This window comes from Agelaius tricolor, unplaced genomic scaffold, assembly GCF_023055355.1.
Source record: "Agelaius tricolor isolate 1412-34295 unplaced genomic scaffold, bAgeTri1.0.p SCAF_18, whole genome shotgun sequence".
NCBI classification, from domain to species: Eukaryota; Metazoa; Chordata; class Aves; order Passeriformes; family Icteridae; genus Agelaius; species Agelaius tricolor.
The window spans coordinates 4826184-4843095 of record NW_027269278.1 but is presented as its reverse complement, the minus strand read 5'-3'; the positions used below and the strand labels follow the sequence as shown (position 1 = coordinate 4843095).

At 47.6% G+C, this 16912-nt stretch overlaps 1 protein-coding gene across 3 annotated transcripts in view; it reads right to left on the bottom strand.

The window, feature by feature from the left end:
* Nucleotides 1-16912, bottom strand: part of SLIT3 (slit guidance ligand 3) — a 494398-nt gene that overhangs the window by 11924 nt on the left and 465562 nt on the right. For all 3 annotated transcript variants that reach the window (XM_071443101.1, XM_071443102.1, XM_071443103.1), the window contains 2 exons: nt 15503-15743; nt 13341-13471 (listed from right to left, as the gene is read on the bottom strand). In XM_071443101.1, coding sequence (XP_071299202.1) covers nt 13341-13471; nt 15503-15743 — 372 coding nt within the window. The remainder of the gene's footprint in view (nt 1-13340; nt 13472-15502; nt 15744-16912) is intronic.

Here is a 16912-nt window from a genome sequence, read left to right as displayed (position 1 = left end):
CTTGAGCAAAGAGTTTCCAATCAGGGTGGTAGTTAGATCTGATGGGATTTCCCCACTGCTGTAGGTGTAATTAAAAGGCACAGTATCTCATGTGCACTCAGATGCACACAGGAACACAGTAAGAATGTGGTAACAGGAGTGGTTGTTCTGGAATCAGCCTGTGGGCTCTGTGAATTGCCCACATGCACAGATGCCCTTTCCCAGATTCCTCCCTTCAGGCTGGGGCTGCTGTTATGTGTGGATAATGACAGAACACACCAGCTTTGGGCATCCTGAGACACTGCCTGGACAACAGCCTGGATTGGGGATTGCTGCACATGTGGTGCACACCACAGCACAGCATCAAAGTTTGGGCTTCTGCTCATTCCAAAGGCCCAGCATCCTTTCACAGGAGGTTAAAAATTCACAGGTCAGGTTCCTTTCAGGTGATTTGTAAATTTGCAAGGTGAATGTCTCTGAGCTATTTACCCACACTTTCTTCACAGGCAGTGGAGAGGAAGAGACACACTCATCTCTGAGGGTGAATCACCTTTTAGATGTGACCAGCTCTCAGCCTAGATGAGATGCTGCCCATCCTTAGTGCCCAGCCCTGCAGAGCTGATGTGTAAGGCTATTGCAGCAAGGAAATAGGGCCTCAACTTCACAAACAAATTACATGCCTTGGAGATTACTGGAATTCAGCTGTTGCTGGAAGAAGTTTCATTTTTATAGTGTTTTATGGTAGACCTGACACAAGCAATTGTACTTGAGCAATGTCAGGCAGCCAGTCAGCACTGCAGGCATTTCTGGGAATGTGCTGGTGGAGAAGAGCACACTGGGGCTGATGTGCCTCTGCAGGGCTGCTCTGCTCTCCCCACAGGTTTTTGGGATGAATCACCAACACACAGGCCTTCAAAAGGTCATGTAAGGTTACACAGGTCATAAGGTAACAGAGATCAGTGAATGAGCACCTTTACAGTGTGGCTTTACATCAATAAGTGAGATGGTTCTGCCACAGAAAGGTTCCCAGGAAAGCTCTGCTGGCTCAATCACACATTCCTGACCTGCTTTACATAAATGAGATGGTTCTGCCACAGAAAGGTTCCCAGGAAAGCTCTGCTGGCACAATCACTCATTCCTGACCTACAGGGAAGCCCTGGGCTGTGGCTGCTGCCCAGGCAAGATGGTGACAGAGCCCTGGGGAGAACTCAAGAACCTGGAGCTGATGCTACAGTTCAAAGTGTTTTAAAGAAAACACATAAAGGCTTGACAGTGAACAAAAATGCAGATCCAGCTGGTCCAGCAGACACTCTGGGTCAGAGCTGTTATAGCAGGGCCCTGGCAGGGTTGTGTGGGGCAGGGTAAGAGGCAGAGGATGTGCTGGACTCCCTGCCCAAGGGGCTGAGCCTGTGGCTCTGGGAAGGGCAGGACTGTCCCCACTGCACCCCAGGGCACTGCAGCAACTCAAGTGAGTTTGGAAACAGCTGCTCTGAACTTTGTGTTTGGATACTCAGGAATTCTGCTAAGTGTCTGCTGCGTTACAAGGAGCAGCTGTGCTACAGCAAGGCCGACTGGGTGATCCCTCTGTGCTCCCTGCTTATCTCAGTGCTCTCTGCAGTGCCTGATTCTCGGGGGGAAGCACTTGGACTTCAGCTGGAAGGTGTGAGATAAATGGAAATGCACATGTGTAATTGTTAGTCTGTGCAGAAGTGCCAGTGAAAGGGAGAAGTGGAGCCAAACCCCATGGGCTGTGAGAGCTGAGCACTGTGGAGGTGGGAGGGATGGCTGCAGGATAGGGAGCCCTTCCCCAGCAGGATCAATAGCTGGAGCTAGCACACAAACCCCATGGTTATCTGCACAAGGCCAAGCTACGGCCATTTGTCAGAGGACAACATTATCACATCTGGCAGGACTGGCTCTTCCCAGAGCCAGGATTTCACAGGCATTCATCACCTACTCTCCACAGGGTGTGCTTTGTCCAGATTATGCTTTGACTAGCAGGCAAACAAAAATCTGTGAGTCCTGGGGATGGAAGCAGCCACCCCACATGGTGCTCATGCCTTTCAGCATACCCAGTGCTGGTACTTTTTGTTGGAAAGGGAGTGAGAGGTCCCAGTCTACAGGAATACGTGGATGAGCATTACTCTGTTCTGATTCCTTCACTTTTTAACCCGGAATTAAAATAATCTTTGCCTGAACTTGGAGAAACAAAGTAACTCACAGCCATCACCCAACACTGCAGTTTTGTAAAGCAGATAAAGTTAGAACAGGCAAAGCACTCATTTGCTGTTTGAGAAGACACAGAGATATGATAGAGAAGCTGAACGTGGACAGGCAGGATGACAGGAAATCCCCAGCCAGCAGAGCCTCGTGTGAGAGAGAGCACGCACTTAGTGCCGTGCTGACGGAAAGGCATTCAGGCGCCTTGGGGTTCTGAGATGGAGACAACCGCGGGGGAGAGACCAGTGCTGAGAGAAAAGCGGCACGAACTCTCCTCAGAGCCTCTTGTGCAGCCCAGCCGGGCCTTTAGGAGCCCCGGCAATCGTCGGAGACAGCTGGAGACAGTGGCTTGGCCGGGGATGAAGGGCGGCGGCCGCAGCGCCGAGCAGCGCACGCTGCGCTCTGCGCCAGCCCCGCCGCTCCCGTTAAAGGGTCCCGTTAAAACCCCCCGTGAATTCCCTATTCCCTGAAATAGGGCATCAGGTGCTCCCACAGGGCGCTTCCTTCTGGAGCTGCCCGCGGGATGGAGGTACCCGCCTCCAGTCAGTCGGGATTGATGGAGATCTTCGGGCAAACCCCGCTCCGAGCGCGGCGGGGGTAGGCCGGGAATGCGGGGTATGGGAAAGAGGGATGGGAGCCGGGACTGCGGGATATGGGCAGGGAAAACGGGATGGGAGCCGGGACTGCGGGATATGGGCAGGGAAAGCAGGATGGGAGCCCGGACTGCGGGATATGGGCAGGGAGTGCGGGGTGAGAGCGGGGAATGCGGGATACAGACCGGGAGTGCGGGATACGAGCAAGGAAAGAGGGATGAGAGCGGGGAAGGCGGGCCGGGCATGCGGGGTGATAGGAGAGAAAACGGGATGAGAGCTGGGAATGTGGGATACGGGCCGGGAACAGGACGAGAACCGGGAATGCGGGATGAGAGTCAGGAATGCGGGATTCTGGCCGGGAATTCAGGGTGAGAGCCGAAATGCGGGATGAGAGCCGGGAATGAGGGATGAGAGCCGGGAATGAGGGATACTGGCCGGGAATTCAGGGTGAGAGCCGAAATGCGGGATAAGAGCCGGGAATGCGGGATACTGGAATTCAGGGTGAGAGCCGGGAATGCGGGATATTGGCTGGGAATTCAGAAAGAGAGCCGGAATGCGGGACGAGAGCCGGGAGCGCGGTGCAGCGGCGCGGATGGGCAGCAGAGGGCGCCGTGGCACCGTGAGCCGAGCAGGGGACAGCGCCGGCCCCGCTCCCGGGCCTGATCCCGGCCCCGTTCCCTGCTCCCGCTCCCGGGCCTGATCCCGGCCCCGCTCCCTGCTCCTGATCCCGGCCCCGCTCCCTGCTCCTGGGCCCACTCCCGGCCCCGCTCCCTGCTCCTGATCCCGGCCCCGCTCCCTGCTCCCGCTCCCGGGCCCACTCCCGGCCCCGCTCCCTGCTCCTGATCCCGCTCCCGGCTCCCGCTCTGCGTCCCGGTGAAACCGAATCAAGCGGTGCGAGCACAAGGAGGGACATCCTTGAAAGGTGCGGCAGGAAGAGCCCCAGGGCCGTGCAACAGTCAGGGAATTTTAGCTGGCTTCCAGCCGCAGCACTTCGTGCCACTGCCATTGGATATTGTATAGTTTTGTATAAATTCTTGTTGAAAAAAAAGTGAGGAATTATGATTAAAGAGTAAAGACTTAAAGTGTAAGCAAGGACTTCCAGGAATTTAATAATTAAACTTACTGAAAAGTAAGCAGCAAAGGGAATAAAAAGTTTGCCATGACACAAAGTGATTGCTCAGGAGCCAGGCACTGCTGCTCGGGGCTGTGGTTGGCACCTGGTCAGGCATTCATTCCCCCACTGTGCTCAGTCTCTGGAGCATCCCTCCACTCTCTCTTCTCCATCACACTCCTCTTTTCACAGCCCACCTCACATGCCTTGCACAGTCCAGCACATTGCTCTCACCGAGATTACCCGCACATGGGACCTGATCAAATGTGGCCAAAAAAGAGGAAAATGCTGGGATGTGAGGAGAGCTCAGCTTCCAAAGCCCTGGACCCAGCACCTTCTATTCCCTTGGAGCTGCCCTCACAGGGAAGGGAGGCCACTAGAGAGGGTTCTATGGAAGAGAAATTAAAATTTCCTGTGGGAGGGAGCTGCTCCAGCAAGGTGAGCCAGGGGAGCCACTGCACAAGGCACTGCACACAGTGCACATGGCCTCTCCTAGGAGCTCAGGCTCCAGGACACAAAGAACTGAAGGGAAAGGGATGTGTATTAAACATAAAACCTCAGGGAATATATGAAAGAACTGATTTCTACTCTTATTTTTCAGCTATTTCTCTTCTCCCTCATATATTTTCTTTCCCCTGTACTCCAGCCCCAAGCACACACAGATGTTTGAAGCACTGACTCCCCTTGCTCTAACACCCATGAGAGATTTAGAGCTGAGCCACTATAAATATGCCAGTGAACAGAAATGCATTAAAGGATTAAAGCATTCAGTTGGAACCTGTAAAATTTGGGCTTTGGGGTCAGATTTTTTTTCACTGTCTAGTAATACACCATCATTGTAGACAGCAGAGAACAGCAGGGCAGAGGAGTCAAAACCAAAAATAGCTTTAAGTATCACAGCAAACCATGTCACTGAGGAGATATATAACCATCAATTATGCAAATGAGAACATTAATTCATTAGCTACAGTCTCCAGATTTTCCTGACCTCTGTCTTAATGGGGACATGCCTCATTTGACACACAAAACAAAGGAAACACAAGGATGGCAAGAGAGGGGATTGAAGGCCATGGGGAACACTGAACATAGATAATCTTTGAGAACATTTTAAGTAGAAGGGAATAAACAACAATACGTGTCCAAAAGAGCTTAAGGAGCTTACAACACCAGAAAAGAGGTACCAAAATCAAAAACTCAAGGTGAGAGCTGCAGGGAACTGCGCTGAGATGTCAGACATTTGGGAGCTGTGAAACTCACACTGTGCTGGGCTGACTGTGGCTATCAGCAGTGATGGGTTTTCACCTTTCCAAGCTACACTTACCTCCTACCCTTAGTTCCAGCTATAATCAGTCCTTGGCCTAAAATAGATTTAAACTTCTCCATGGCAACAAAGGCAAAATCATAATTGGAGTGGTGTTTGTGCTACCTCCACAATAACACATCACTTCAAGCACTATCATCTTCAGGAGCTGAATAAAAACCACATGTTGAGAAAAAAGTATGAAAAATGCTAATGAAACACAGGACTGGGGAAATAAGAGGTGAAAGGAATATTAAAGCACTCAAGTTCACTTTCAGCTTGAAATACACTCTTTTGTTATGTTCAATCCTGTCTTACATGACTTGAGTGTTAGGTCTGTTAGGCTGAGAGTACTCAACATTAAGAGTTTTTTCCTTGATACCTCCATTTGAATTTGCTTGGTTTTATACCTTTTCTCCTACTTACAACTTTGTAGACCACCCAAATAAACCATCTTTCTCTTCCTGGTGTTTACAGCCCTTGAACACTGGCAGCTGATTACCATATCTCCCTTAATGATCGTTTGGCCAGGCTATGCATATCTAATTTCCAGCCATAATTCAATTCCTGCAGCACCCCTGCCAGCAGTGAAAGTCATTGTGTTACAGACCTTCTAAGGGAAAGGCAAGGACCTTTTTTACACCCCTGCAACATGCAATTAACACAATCCTGATACTTTTCCCTAGATGATTCATAAAAGGGTCAGACACCCAGCCAGGGCAAACATCGCTTGTTTGCAGTGAGTTCTCACAGACCTGGGTGAGGCTCCACAGCTCCCTCCAGCCCCACTGCTGGGAGCAGAAATTGGTGGGAGCAGAAATTGGTGGACACCTCATTCTGCTGAGAATCTGTTAAAGCAAGTGCCACGGCAGTAAAAGCAGCTGGAATGCACTCCTCAAGTCCAGGGCCTCTCCTGAGTGACAGATGAGAGCGTTGCTCCCTGCCCACCCTCTCCACCACGATGCCTTGGCTCCTCACTGTGGTGTCACGAGCTGCCGTGTCCTGCTGTCCTCACAGTGACAAGCATCAGACAAAATAACAAACCCACAAAATACAGAGTGCAAAAAAAAGAATCAGAGATTCTGCAGTGCTGTTGGGTCGGTGTGAAGTCTGGTGACCTTATGAAAATGACACTGCAAAAAGCAGAGGAGAAGGCAGGCACTGGCACAGCAGCAGGGTGGTAGCAGCCTGAGTGCCACATCCTCCCCTGCACTGTGTGGGTACAGCTGAGTGTCACACACCAGGACAGGCTGTGACACAGCCCCTGGCCCCACCAGGGCTTGGAACAGAGCAGGGTGCATGGGGTCACCTTCTAGGAAAACAGCTCTGCCAGTCAGGTGGTTATCAAATCACAGGTTCTGATGAGAAAATCCACCAGGTGCCTTCTCAGAGTTGTTACACCAGGCAATACTTGGCACCATCTATCCCCTTTTCAGCTCTGGAAAATATGCAGGTATCTGCCTGTTAGCAGCAGGGAGCAGGGCCTCTACAGAATACAATTAACAGGGCATCCAGCCAGACTGACAGAGAATGATGGGCTTTACCTGAAATTGGAGGCGAAACCCCAAGAAAAAAGAAGTCATATCTATTTAGAAATTGTTATAGCAACATACCAATAGCTGGATCCTCTCCTTGACAGAAATCATGTTTGATTTCCAAACCCATCATGTTTGACAGCCACCAGAGCAGCTGCCATGCCCACCTTCCCCCCAGCACTGGGGCATGTGCTGAGCTGTGGGTGCCATCCCATACTGGGAAGGAGCACTGGAATAACCAGGCACAGACCCCTCCTGCCCCTCTACCAGCTCCCTCAGCTCCAGGTCTGCGTGTGCTGCTTCCAACAGAGGCTGCCTTGACTGCATCAGAGCCAGCTCAGCACTTGGGATGGATGGGACATGAATCTATCACACATGGCACACATCTAAACTTTGTGTTACTCATCATGTTCACAAGAAATTTACAGGCAGGAAAAAATAAACATATTAGCTTGCTACATGTTGTTGTAAGGCAAAACCCCTCACAATTCAAGACATGAGCCAGTCATAAGTGCACAGGAAGTTTATAAAGTCATTTTGACTATGATTAGGTTTATTCCATCACTGTCTGTTATGCAAACACTTCAACCTTCCTCTGATGCAATCACAATTAGCCAACTTTGGCAATGTTCTATGGACCAATGACCCATGGTATAGCAGGAAAATGCCTTTAAAACATATTTGCAACCTTTCTCCAGCCTGGCCTCTGCTGACAGGGGATGCCTGAGTGCAGCTCAGACCCACAGCTCCAGATTTTGGCCCCTGAATAAGGTGCCCTGGGACTCAGAGAAGGTAACTTTTATTTTTGTCATTACCCAGAACAAGTGGCTTTAGATGACCCATTCCTAACCATACCTGGTACCACAGACAGACCAGCACTGGCTCACTTTGTGAAAGGTTTTGCTTTCTTCTGGTGAAAAGGTCACTCTGAAACACCCTACACATGTGTGAGACATGAAGTGAGGGTCTGCAGCTTCTGGGTACTTGGACACTGAACTGAAGGGAATGAGCTGGGTTCTCACAGGGGGAGGAGATGAGAAACTGTCATTCTGCAAGAGGTACTGGACAGATTTACAAAGAAAAAAATTAATTCAGCTTAACAAGATTTTGCCTGCTAAGTCCTTCAGCAGCCTGAAGGACAAAACTTTACCCTTCCTAAGCTTCAGCTCAGCAGGAAAAAGGAAAAAATTTCCATATTTCATGAAAGCAAATATTGGATTCTGAATCTAATGATAAATGTTAAATGATATTTTAAGGTCTTGACCTTACATTTTCACTGTCCTATTGCAAAAAAAACCAGGAAAAACTAGGGAAATGCAATGTTTGTAGCTTGACAAGTACTCACACACTTGCCATTTTTTTTCTTATTTAAGCATTCCAGAGCCCTTTATAAAGGTAAGAAAAACCCAAAAACTCAGCTGTCCTTTGCCTTGGCTCATGCAAGATGTCCAAGTACATTCAAATTTTACAATTTTTCTTATGCAGGTCAGACACTACTGCCAGTTTCTTTCATTATATTTGATACAGAATCCCTAAGGGGTACCTGAAAAAATAAGAGTGTGTGATAGAATAAAATGAATTGCAAATATTCAGAATTATAAAGAGCTCAGTGATGCCTCACAGAAATGACTGAAAAACAGTCCATTTAGAGCCCATCCAGAGTATCAAACAGGCATCCCACCAGGGATGGGCACAGCATGGGCTGCAGACTGTGAAGGTGTTAGGAAGAACAGGAGCAGTCATGCAGTGCACTCTGCAAAGACACTTTTTACCAAAAACTGAGTTTGACAAGCTCTAATAATGATCCTAAGAATAATTAATGTTCTCACTCCTCCAGCACATTCCTCCCCAGAAGGCAGAGAATTAATGGTGAAGCCTCCCAGGCTTTTCTGCAGATAAGCAACTCCAGCTAAAGAGACAAGGGCACAAAATCCCTCTCTGTGGAAGGTGTGGATGTTCCACCACCAAAGCAACTGTTCAACTTCAGCACCAGCAGAAACTTGAGCGGAGGACCACAGTTCTTGGGGAGCAGCACATCCCTCCAGCAGGGGCCTGGCCAGGGACAGTGCTGGACATTGGGCTCCAGCAGCTCCCAGGCTCCAGAGCCACGGGCAGAGCCTGAAGGAGTGGAAGGACACAGGAGCTTGCAGATGCCACCAGCATAAAGAACCCTGTGCTGTTCCACAGCCTGGAGGGACAGGGGAGCAGGAACCTCACCCTGCAGAGACCTGCAGCACATTTCTGAAACACCTTTTCTGTTATTCATTCTCGACTTTTCAGTGTGCACAGGGAACCAGATTTAATTTGTCGTCTTGCAGTCATCACATGTGAAGGAGATACAGCAGGAATGTAAGCTCCTTTATTTCAGGCCTTTTGCTTTAATCACAAGAACATCCATCTATGCTGTGTAAGAGTCAGCCAGACCATGAGAACTGCATGATACCATCTACAAGGAATATTTTTAATGATGTAGCATTTTTGAAAGCAGATTATGCAAGGATACTTTTAAAAGGAATTAAAATGTAATTTGGGTGTATCTCTACAGAAAGACAAATATAATTCATTCTTATCTTTCCCTAACTGCCTCCTTTTTCACTGCTGTCAGGAATCTTGCATGAAAACATATGACTTTACACCAACAACGCCTGCATCTTGCTCTTCACCAGATATAACAGTCTGTATGCAACATGGCAATCTGGGAACTCTGGAGGGAATTACATCAGCAGTTTGTGTCAAAGTTCTGTTTTCCATTTGTATTAGGAAGGATTATTTCAGCATCCAAATCAATATGACTGTGTGGCAGCATAAAATCTATTGGAGAAAAGTTTACAAGTAAGGTCTTATCTCTGGCTCAAGGAACAGATGTGGGAAAAAAGACTGAAAATAGGGAGTTCTCCCTATAGAATACAGTTAAATGGATAGCAGTGTCATTGGCTGAATGCTGGAACTATGGAATTAACTGCTCTTTGTTAATTCAAACTTTTAACAATTGGATTGTGGCAGTAAGCAAAAGCAGCATGTTCCTTACCAGTTGGCATCTTTAAATTAAGGTACAGCATCTGTGTAAAAGATATACTTCATTTCTAGAACTCACTGTTGGAGTGGCACCAAGCACTGTCATGGCATGGAAGAGTAACTCTGAGCAGTGCAGAAACCAGGAGGGCAATAAAGCATTCAGAAAAAAAGATTCCTATTCTCATTTGTCCATTAAATAGAATAAAAGAAACAATAACTTTTGAATCCTGATTCAAAAATGGATCTCTTACTCTGATGTCCAGAAAACCATTTTTCTGCAGCTCACAAGTGACAGGTTCCAGTAAAAGATGAGTCAGATTTTCTTTTAAAGGGTGAGTTCTGTCACTGCATTATATTATATTACTGCATTAACTTGTATTTCTCTCTAACTTGATGAAAAATGACAGGGAATTTTAGGTAGTCATTTCCACTGGACATGTGCTGACCTTTACCTGACTAGAATGAAAGAGAAGCCCAATGTCAACTTTAACCTTTCTATCCCAACTACCAAATGGACAAACACATGTTAAGCAAACCTGAATGTACAGCCAATTATCTTGGGCTTTTCCAGACTGACTTTGTGAAGCAGTTCTGGTTCAATCTGCTCAGAGGAGCGACTAAAACACAGGAACAGGTTCCCTGTGGTAGCCAGGGGCACCCTGCCTTCCCAAAGGAGTTGGAAATCTCTTTCCTGGCAGTCCCCTCCTGTGGCACATCCCTGCCCTGCAATGCCCTCAGCAGCTCTGCAGCAGAGCCAGGCTCAGAGCTCACAGCCAGCTGAGAGCACCCCCTGTGCCTGCTGCAAACCTTCCCCCAGCTTTGTGCAATACCATGGAAAAATACCACCAAGTGTGACTGACTCACTGCTGGCTTCCCAACCAACAGCTTTTATCTCATCCCTACAGGATATCACCTGTAGTAGCCAAGTTCTTTGCTAATTTTACTGTTTGTAAGTACTATTAATAAATCTTATCATGGAGACACTGATGAGGAATTACAGATCATGTGGTTGGCCAATGACTTCCCACATCCCATCCTGAGAGTACCTGAAATAGCCAGCAAAGCATCTCAGTTACAGCCCAGGACCAGGTCAGGGACAGATTTCCTGCAGCTGTAGCTGGCACAGCTCCCACCAGGCAGCATTTTAAGGCCTCCTCCTCTTCTGGCAGACTCTTCTGGGGAAAAACCAAGGGCCAAAGCCCTGCTCATCTAGTCCAAAAAGTGGACTGCTTTGGAGGGGAGCAGAATGTGATATTGACTGTGAAAATTAATCTCACTCTTTCAACAGAGCTTTGCAAAGGCAAACAGTCCACTTTTGCTGAGATTGAAACTGAAATGAGGCATCAAAACAAGACAGCAGGGACAAAGCAACAGGGAAGGCAAACTGTTTTAGCAATGGTGAGGTCAGGATATTACAGGTTCTCCTGGCAACCTTGTTTTTAATGACAAATGAAAATGGTAGAAGTTGAAGAAAGGAATTTCCCAAATTCTTCAGGTTGTGATACAATGCATCACACTGAACCAGCCATTCATTTCATCAAAATGCAGATGAGGAGAAAATGCAAATAAAAGTCCAGATAAACTCATGGGAATCAGGTCCAGGTATAAGTAGATTTTAATTTCCCTTGAGAAAGCCTCTAAACAATCCAGAAGATATTAGTGACACAACTTAGAAATGATGGCCAATGCCTGGATAATGGAAATAATTGACCATTGTCCAAGCTAAAAGGAAATGGGGGATTTTCTGTTATTTGGTGTTTTCCTGTCAAAACTCTGTGCCAAGCTGGAAGTCATGTGCTAGGCCAAACAGAGCACATGCCTTAGCTAAAAGCCAAACAGAGAGGTCAAACCTGATCCACTTATGCCTTCTACCCTTAAATCCTATGTTTGCAAGGGGACAAGCAGGTTTTCCTGTTCCTCCTTCAGCCTTTAAAGAAAACAAGACTTTTAATCTATTTAGAGGCCCTTTCTGACATTCTTTAGCTGCAGTTTTTCTCAATCAACCTAATCTTTTCCCATCGAGCTCCATGCTAATCCCATTTTGCTTCCCTCCTTAAACTAATAAAAGATTAGAGTGACATTTCAGAAAGGGCACCGTATTAAGCAGCTTCTTTCCCATCTCAGCAGACCAGGGTGCACAAAATGCAGTGAACAGGCCATTAATCTCATGGTAATGAGGTGTCAGTGTGAATGGAGCCCTCCTCCCTGATCCCTGGGAAGGGTGGGGACAAGGAGGACACTGCACCCACCCAGGGGGCAGCAGACCCAAGGAGTGTTGTTTGTGTGCTGGTGGCAGCAGATCCTGTGCCCACTGTGCCATGGTGACCATGGCCAGCAAACATCCACATGGACCTGTCACCCCTGACACAAACCCAGCTTTGCCTCCGTTCTAATTAGCAGCATTAAACTGTTTATCAGCCCCAGCTTTGCTCTCACAGCTGATCAATTAGCATCAGCTGCCACACACAGAGATGTTTTTCACACCTATCCATCCAGCTGGTGAAAACCATGGGCAAACTACTTCCTTCATTCCTACAGGGGACAAGCCAGTGCTCTTCCTGGCAGCATGTCTGCATTGGTATTATCCACTTTGCTTTAATACAGAAAGAATGTTTTCATTTTCTTAAAAATGTCACCATTCCCCTAAAGAAAAGTCCCTGGGAGGCTCAAATGTTAGCAAGTGCCGAGAAAACTTTCTGAGAGAAGTCTGAGGTGGGTGATGTGTGGTGACATCCGTGCTGTCCCCTGCTCCAGCAGGATGCTCTCCCCACAGCGTGAGCTGGGCTGGGAATTGCAGCTCTGCTGCACACACAGTGCCAGGAGCCTCTGCTCAGCCCAAAATCCTCTGTGTGGTCACCAGTGCATCTGGGCTCAGAGCAAACTGGAGCAACAGGGTTTGAAAATAACAACCAGGGGAGAGGGATGCTGAAGGAACCGTGGAGGAAAAGGGCAGCACATCCTACAGAAATGTCTCTATGCATGGATTTCACTTGTGCATTTGCTTTTCTTTCTTGTGAATAGTGAATTAAACCTGTGGATTTCATATCCTCAAAAGCCAAGTGTATGAAAGTCAAACTATTCCACAAATTACTTTTGTAATTTGTTCCTTTTTATGGTTGTGTAGGTACTACTAATACAGGCAAGAATTGCCTTAAAAATATTCACCCCATAGAAGAGTTCAACCCTCCTCCTGCTGTTTGAGGCAGTCTAACCCTGCAGTTGCAAACTCACTGTTCTGTCTTGGTACAGTCACTTAATGCTAGACATCAGCAAAGAAACTGATTAATTGGAACTATTTCAAGGAGAAAATTCACCAGAAGCTGAAACTTTACAGTAGATTAGAAAATGCATTTTTCTACAATTACAGGAGGACACAGCATCACTGGTATTGCCAATAAATGTCAATTTTTACCCATGCAGCCTCCAGCTAAGTCTTCATTCTGACTTTCTCATCTAATTACATGCATAAAAGAGATACCTTGAAGTAAAATAAAAGGTTTTTCTCCAATGCACATTGCTTAGAAAAATTCTACCTCTCCTCCACCAGTTTTGGAAGTCAACTGTCTTGGCAGAGCTTAGCCTCTTACCTGTATACTGTGGTGGGTGGGGAGCTCAGGGTGTCATAGATGAGCCTCACATGTCCTTGGTACAGCTCCAGAGCCAAAGGATCATTGTCTCCTTTGTACAGTAAGATGCCATTGTCCTTGTCTGTGGCTACCTGTGAAACATTCATAACCACATGAGGATGCTTGAGAATGATTAATAAAAGGAATAAACCTGTATTTAAAATCAAACCAAAATCATACATGCAATTCAAATATGCTTTAATACATCATATATGTGAGCAGCAATGAGAGCAAGAGCCAGGAGGCACAGAAAGCTCTTGGTGCCCTTGGGTGGGCTCACACACAAAAGTCAACTTCCCATTTCACATGAGAACCAGTTTCCAGTTGTCTTCTGAACCTTGGACCGGTATCAAAATCCCAGGCCTCCTGTCTGCTGAATAAGAAAAATATTGTCCAGAGAGGCCATTCAGAGCAGCCTGCTTTAAGAAGCACTGAACACCAAGCTGTACAGGATAAAACACAGTGCTGTAGGAAGAATCAGTAGGAAGACACAGAGCGCTCCTGAATCATCCCTGGCTGTGTTGCCAGTGTGGGAATCGGAGTCTGGAGGGATTCTGGAGCAGCATGTGTGCCCACAAAGGTACACCGGTGCCTCGGTCACTCCTTCACATTTCACTGATTTTAGACCACACAAGTGGCTCACAATTTTTTCCAGGACTTTGGCCACCAGGCCTGGTTCCATCAGCATAGGATACATGCATGTTACAGGCTAAATGTCAAAATGCATGGATTTCACTTGTACATTTGCTTTTCTTTCTTGTGACTAGGGCATTAAACCTGTGGATTTCATATCCTCAAAAGCCAAGTGTCTGAAGGTCAAACCGTTCTACAGCTTACCTTTGTCATTTGGGTTTTTTTGTGGTTGTGTAGTTCCTAATGATACAGACAAGAGATTCCTTAAAAATATTCACCCCACAGAAGAGTTCACCCCTCCTCCTTCTATTTGAGGCAGTCTGACCCTGCAGTTGCATATTTGCCACTGTTAAGTCACAACTGACACAGAGACAGTCAGAAGTAGCATAAGCACTCTGTCCTTACTGAAACTGCTTCTTTTATACACTGCTCTGGTACAGGTGGGCCTGATTGGTCATTTAATCAATACATTTCACCTGACTGGTTAATTAACAAGACACTCATTTGTAAACAATCTTACGAGAAAAACAAGAAAACAGATATTAGAAAAACACGACCTGCGGGTTGTTTTAATAATTGGCTATCACTGTTTATCTCCAGCTCCCTAAAGTCTCCTGGGCTGATTCTGGGGAACCTTATCTAGCTTTCTCTCTCTTTGGCCAGGCTGTCATTATCCAACACATTCACTCTTCTGTCTTGGTACAGTCGCTTAATGCTAGATGTCAACAAAGAAACTGATTAATTGGAACTATTACAAGCAGAAAATTCACCAGAAACTGAAACTTTACAGTTGTGAGTGTACCAGTTGTGGGTTTCTCTGGGTCTGGATTGAAGGCACTTGAGACAGTAGTTCATGTTCAGACCCAGGTGTTTATTATTTCTTATCAGTAAAACAGTCCCACTACTGTGAGTTCGGCAGCTTTTCATTAGAAGGCACAAAATGGCCAACAATCTCTGGTTACAAGGTCTTTTAAGACTAAACTATCCAATCAAGAACTGACACCTGGATTATTTTCCCTTTTAACCCAATAATAATCCCAAAGAGCCCACAATGCAGACTTTTCTGCCCAATTAGAAAATGCCACCCAAACCCATGGAGAAGAAGGAAGAAGAAGCATGAAGAAGAAACCCAGGATGACACCCTGTGCCCTCCATCTTGCTTCCATCCACAACATACTAAAAATCCTGAAGCCTAAATTTCTCACCAAGTGATACACCTACACTACTCTCTGTAATCTATTTCACACTTTTGTAGATTCCAGTCTATCTTGAATCTGGGAAACTTTCTCCATGGATGAGGGTCAAAGTCATGACTCCCATGGAGGTCAGGGCACCCCAGAGCAGGGAGAGAAATATTCCCAGTTCCCTGAGTTTCCACAACAGCAGATTAGAAAATGCATTCTCCTCCAATTACAGGAGGACACAGCATCACCAACAAACATCACTTTCCCCCCCGTGCAGCCTCCAGCTAAGCCTTTACTGCGACAAACCTGCAGGGAGATGTTGGCCTGGGGGCGGATTTTGGCGGGGGGCAGCTCCACGTAGGAGTCCTTGCCCACGAAGTTGACGGTGATGAGCTTCTCGCAGCGCTGCCCCGCGAAGCCGGCCAGGCAGCGGCACACGGGCTCGTGCTGCGCCACCACGCACTGCGCGCCGTGCTGGCACTCGTAATTGTCACACGGACTCGTCTGCAGCAGCACCATGGGCGGCGGCGTCTCGCAGAACAGGCCACTGCAAAGGGAAGGAAAGTTCAGCCTCAGTCACCGGCACTTTATTGGTTTTGTGTCAGGTGCTGCTGATGCCTTGGAGTGGTTGCCTAAAATAGAGGCTGGACAGAATTAAGAGAATAAAAGCAGAAGGTTCTTAATAAATACTCGTGTTGCGTTGTGATTTCAGGGTTTAGCTCAGAACCTTGGGTCCCTCCCTCCTGATAATTCCCTCCCAGGTGTGTCAGTCACCTCTCCTTTCCCCTCCCAGCACTGTCTGTCAATCCTGGCATTCCAGAAGGGCCTTGAGTGATTGGCAGATCCAAAGGATGCCCTCTACCCCTGGGGACATTGGGCCATCCAGGTGTCCTTTGTCCCTTTGTCCCTCCCCTCCTGTCCCTGCTTGGTGGCTCCCTGCCCCTTCCCTGCCCCTCTCCCCGGGGTTAAAGGAGCAGCAGCCACGGGCTCAGGGAGTTCTGTTGGAGCTGGTGCTGCATTCAGAGGCCTGAGGGCCAGAATAAAGCTCTGGATCCAAACCCTCCATCAGAACCGACTCCTTTCCTTCACCATCACCTTAAAGCTTCTCCACAGAGGGAAACCTGAGGAGCAGCCCCTGTTATGGGGGGAAGCTCCATCCCAGCAGCACCAGAGCTCCTGCAGGCCTGGACTTGTCCCCACGTGCCAACCGCAGCACCCAACCAGGCAAAAGTGTCTGTGGGGTGAAACACCACACACCCAGCCAGCCAAAAGTGTCTGTGGGGTGAAACACCACACACCCAGCCAGCCAAAAGTGTCTGTGGGGTGAAACACCACACACCCAGCCAGCCAAAAGTGTCTGTGGGGTGAAACACCACACACCCAGCCAGCCAAAAGTGTCTGTGGGGTGAAACACCACACACCCAGCCAGCCAAAAGTGTCTGTGGGGTGAAACACCACACACCCAGCTGGCCAAGGGTGTCTGTAGGGTGAAACACCACACACCCAGCCAGCCAAGGGTGTCTGTGGGGTGAAACACCACAGTGCTGCTGTTTGGTTCAGCACCAAGGGCCAGACAAGCTCAGGCATGTCCCATCTGCAATATTGGTAACATTCCAATAGACTCACTTTTACTCTCTTAATCTTGTCTAGCCTCTGTTTTAGGTGGCCACTCTGAGAGGAATAGAGGATTTGTCTTTACAAACCAGCTCTGGGTCT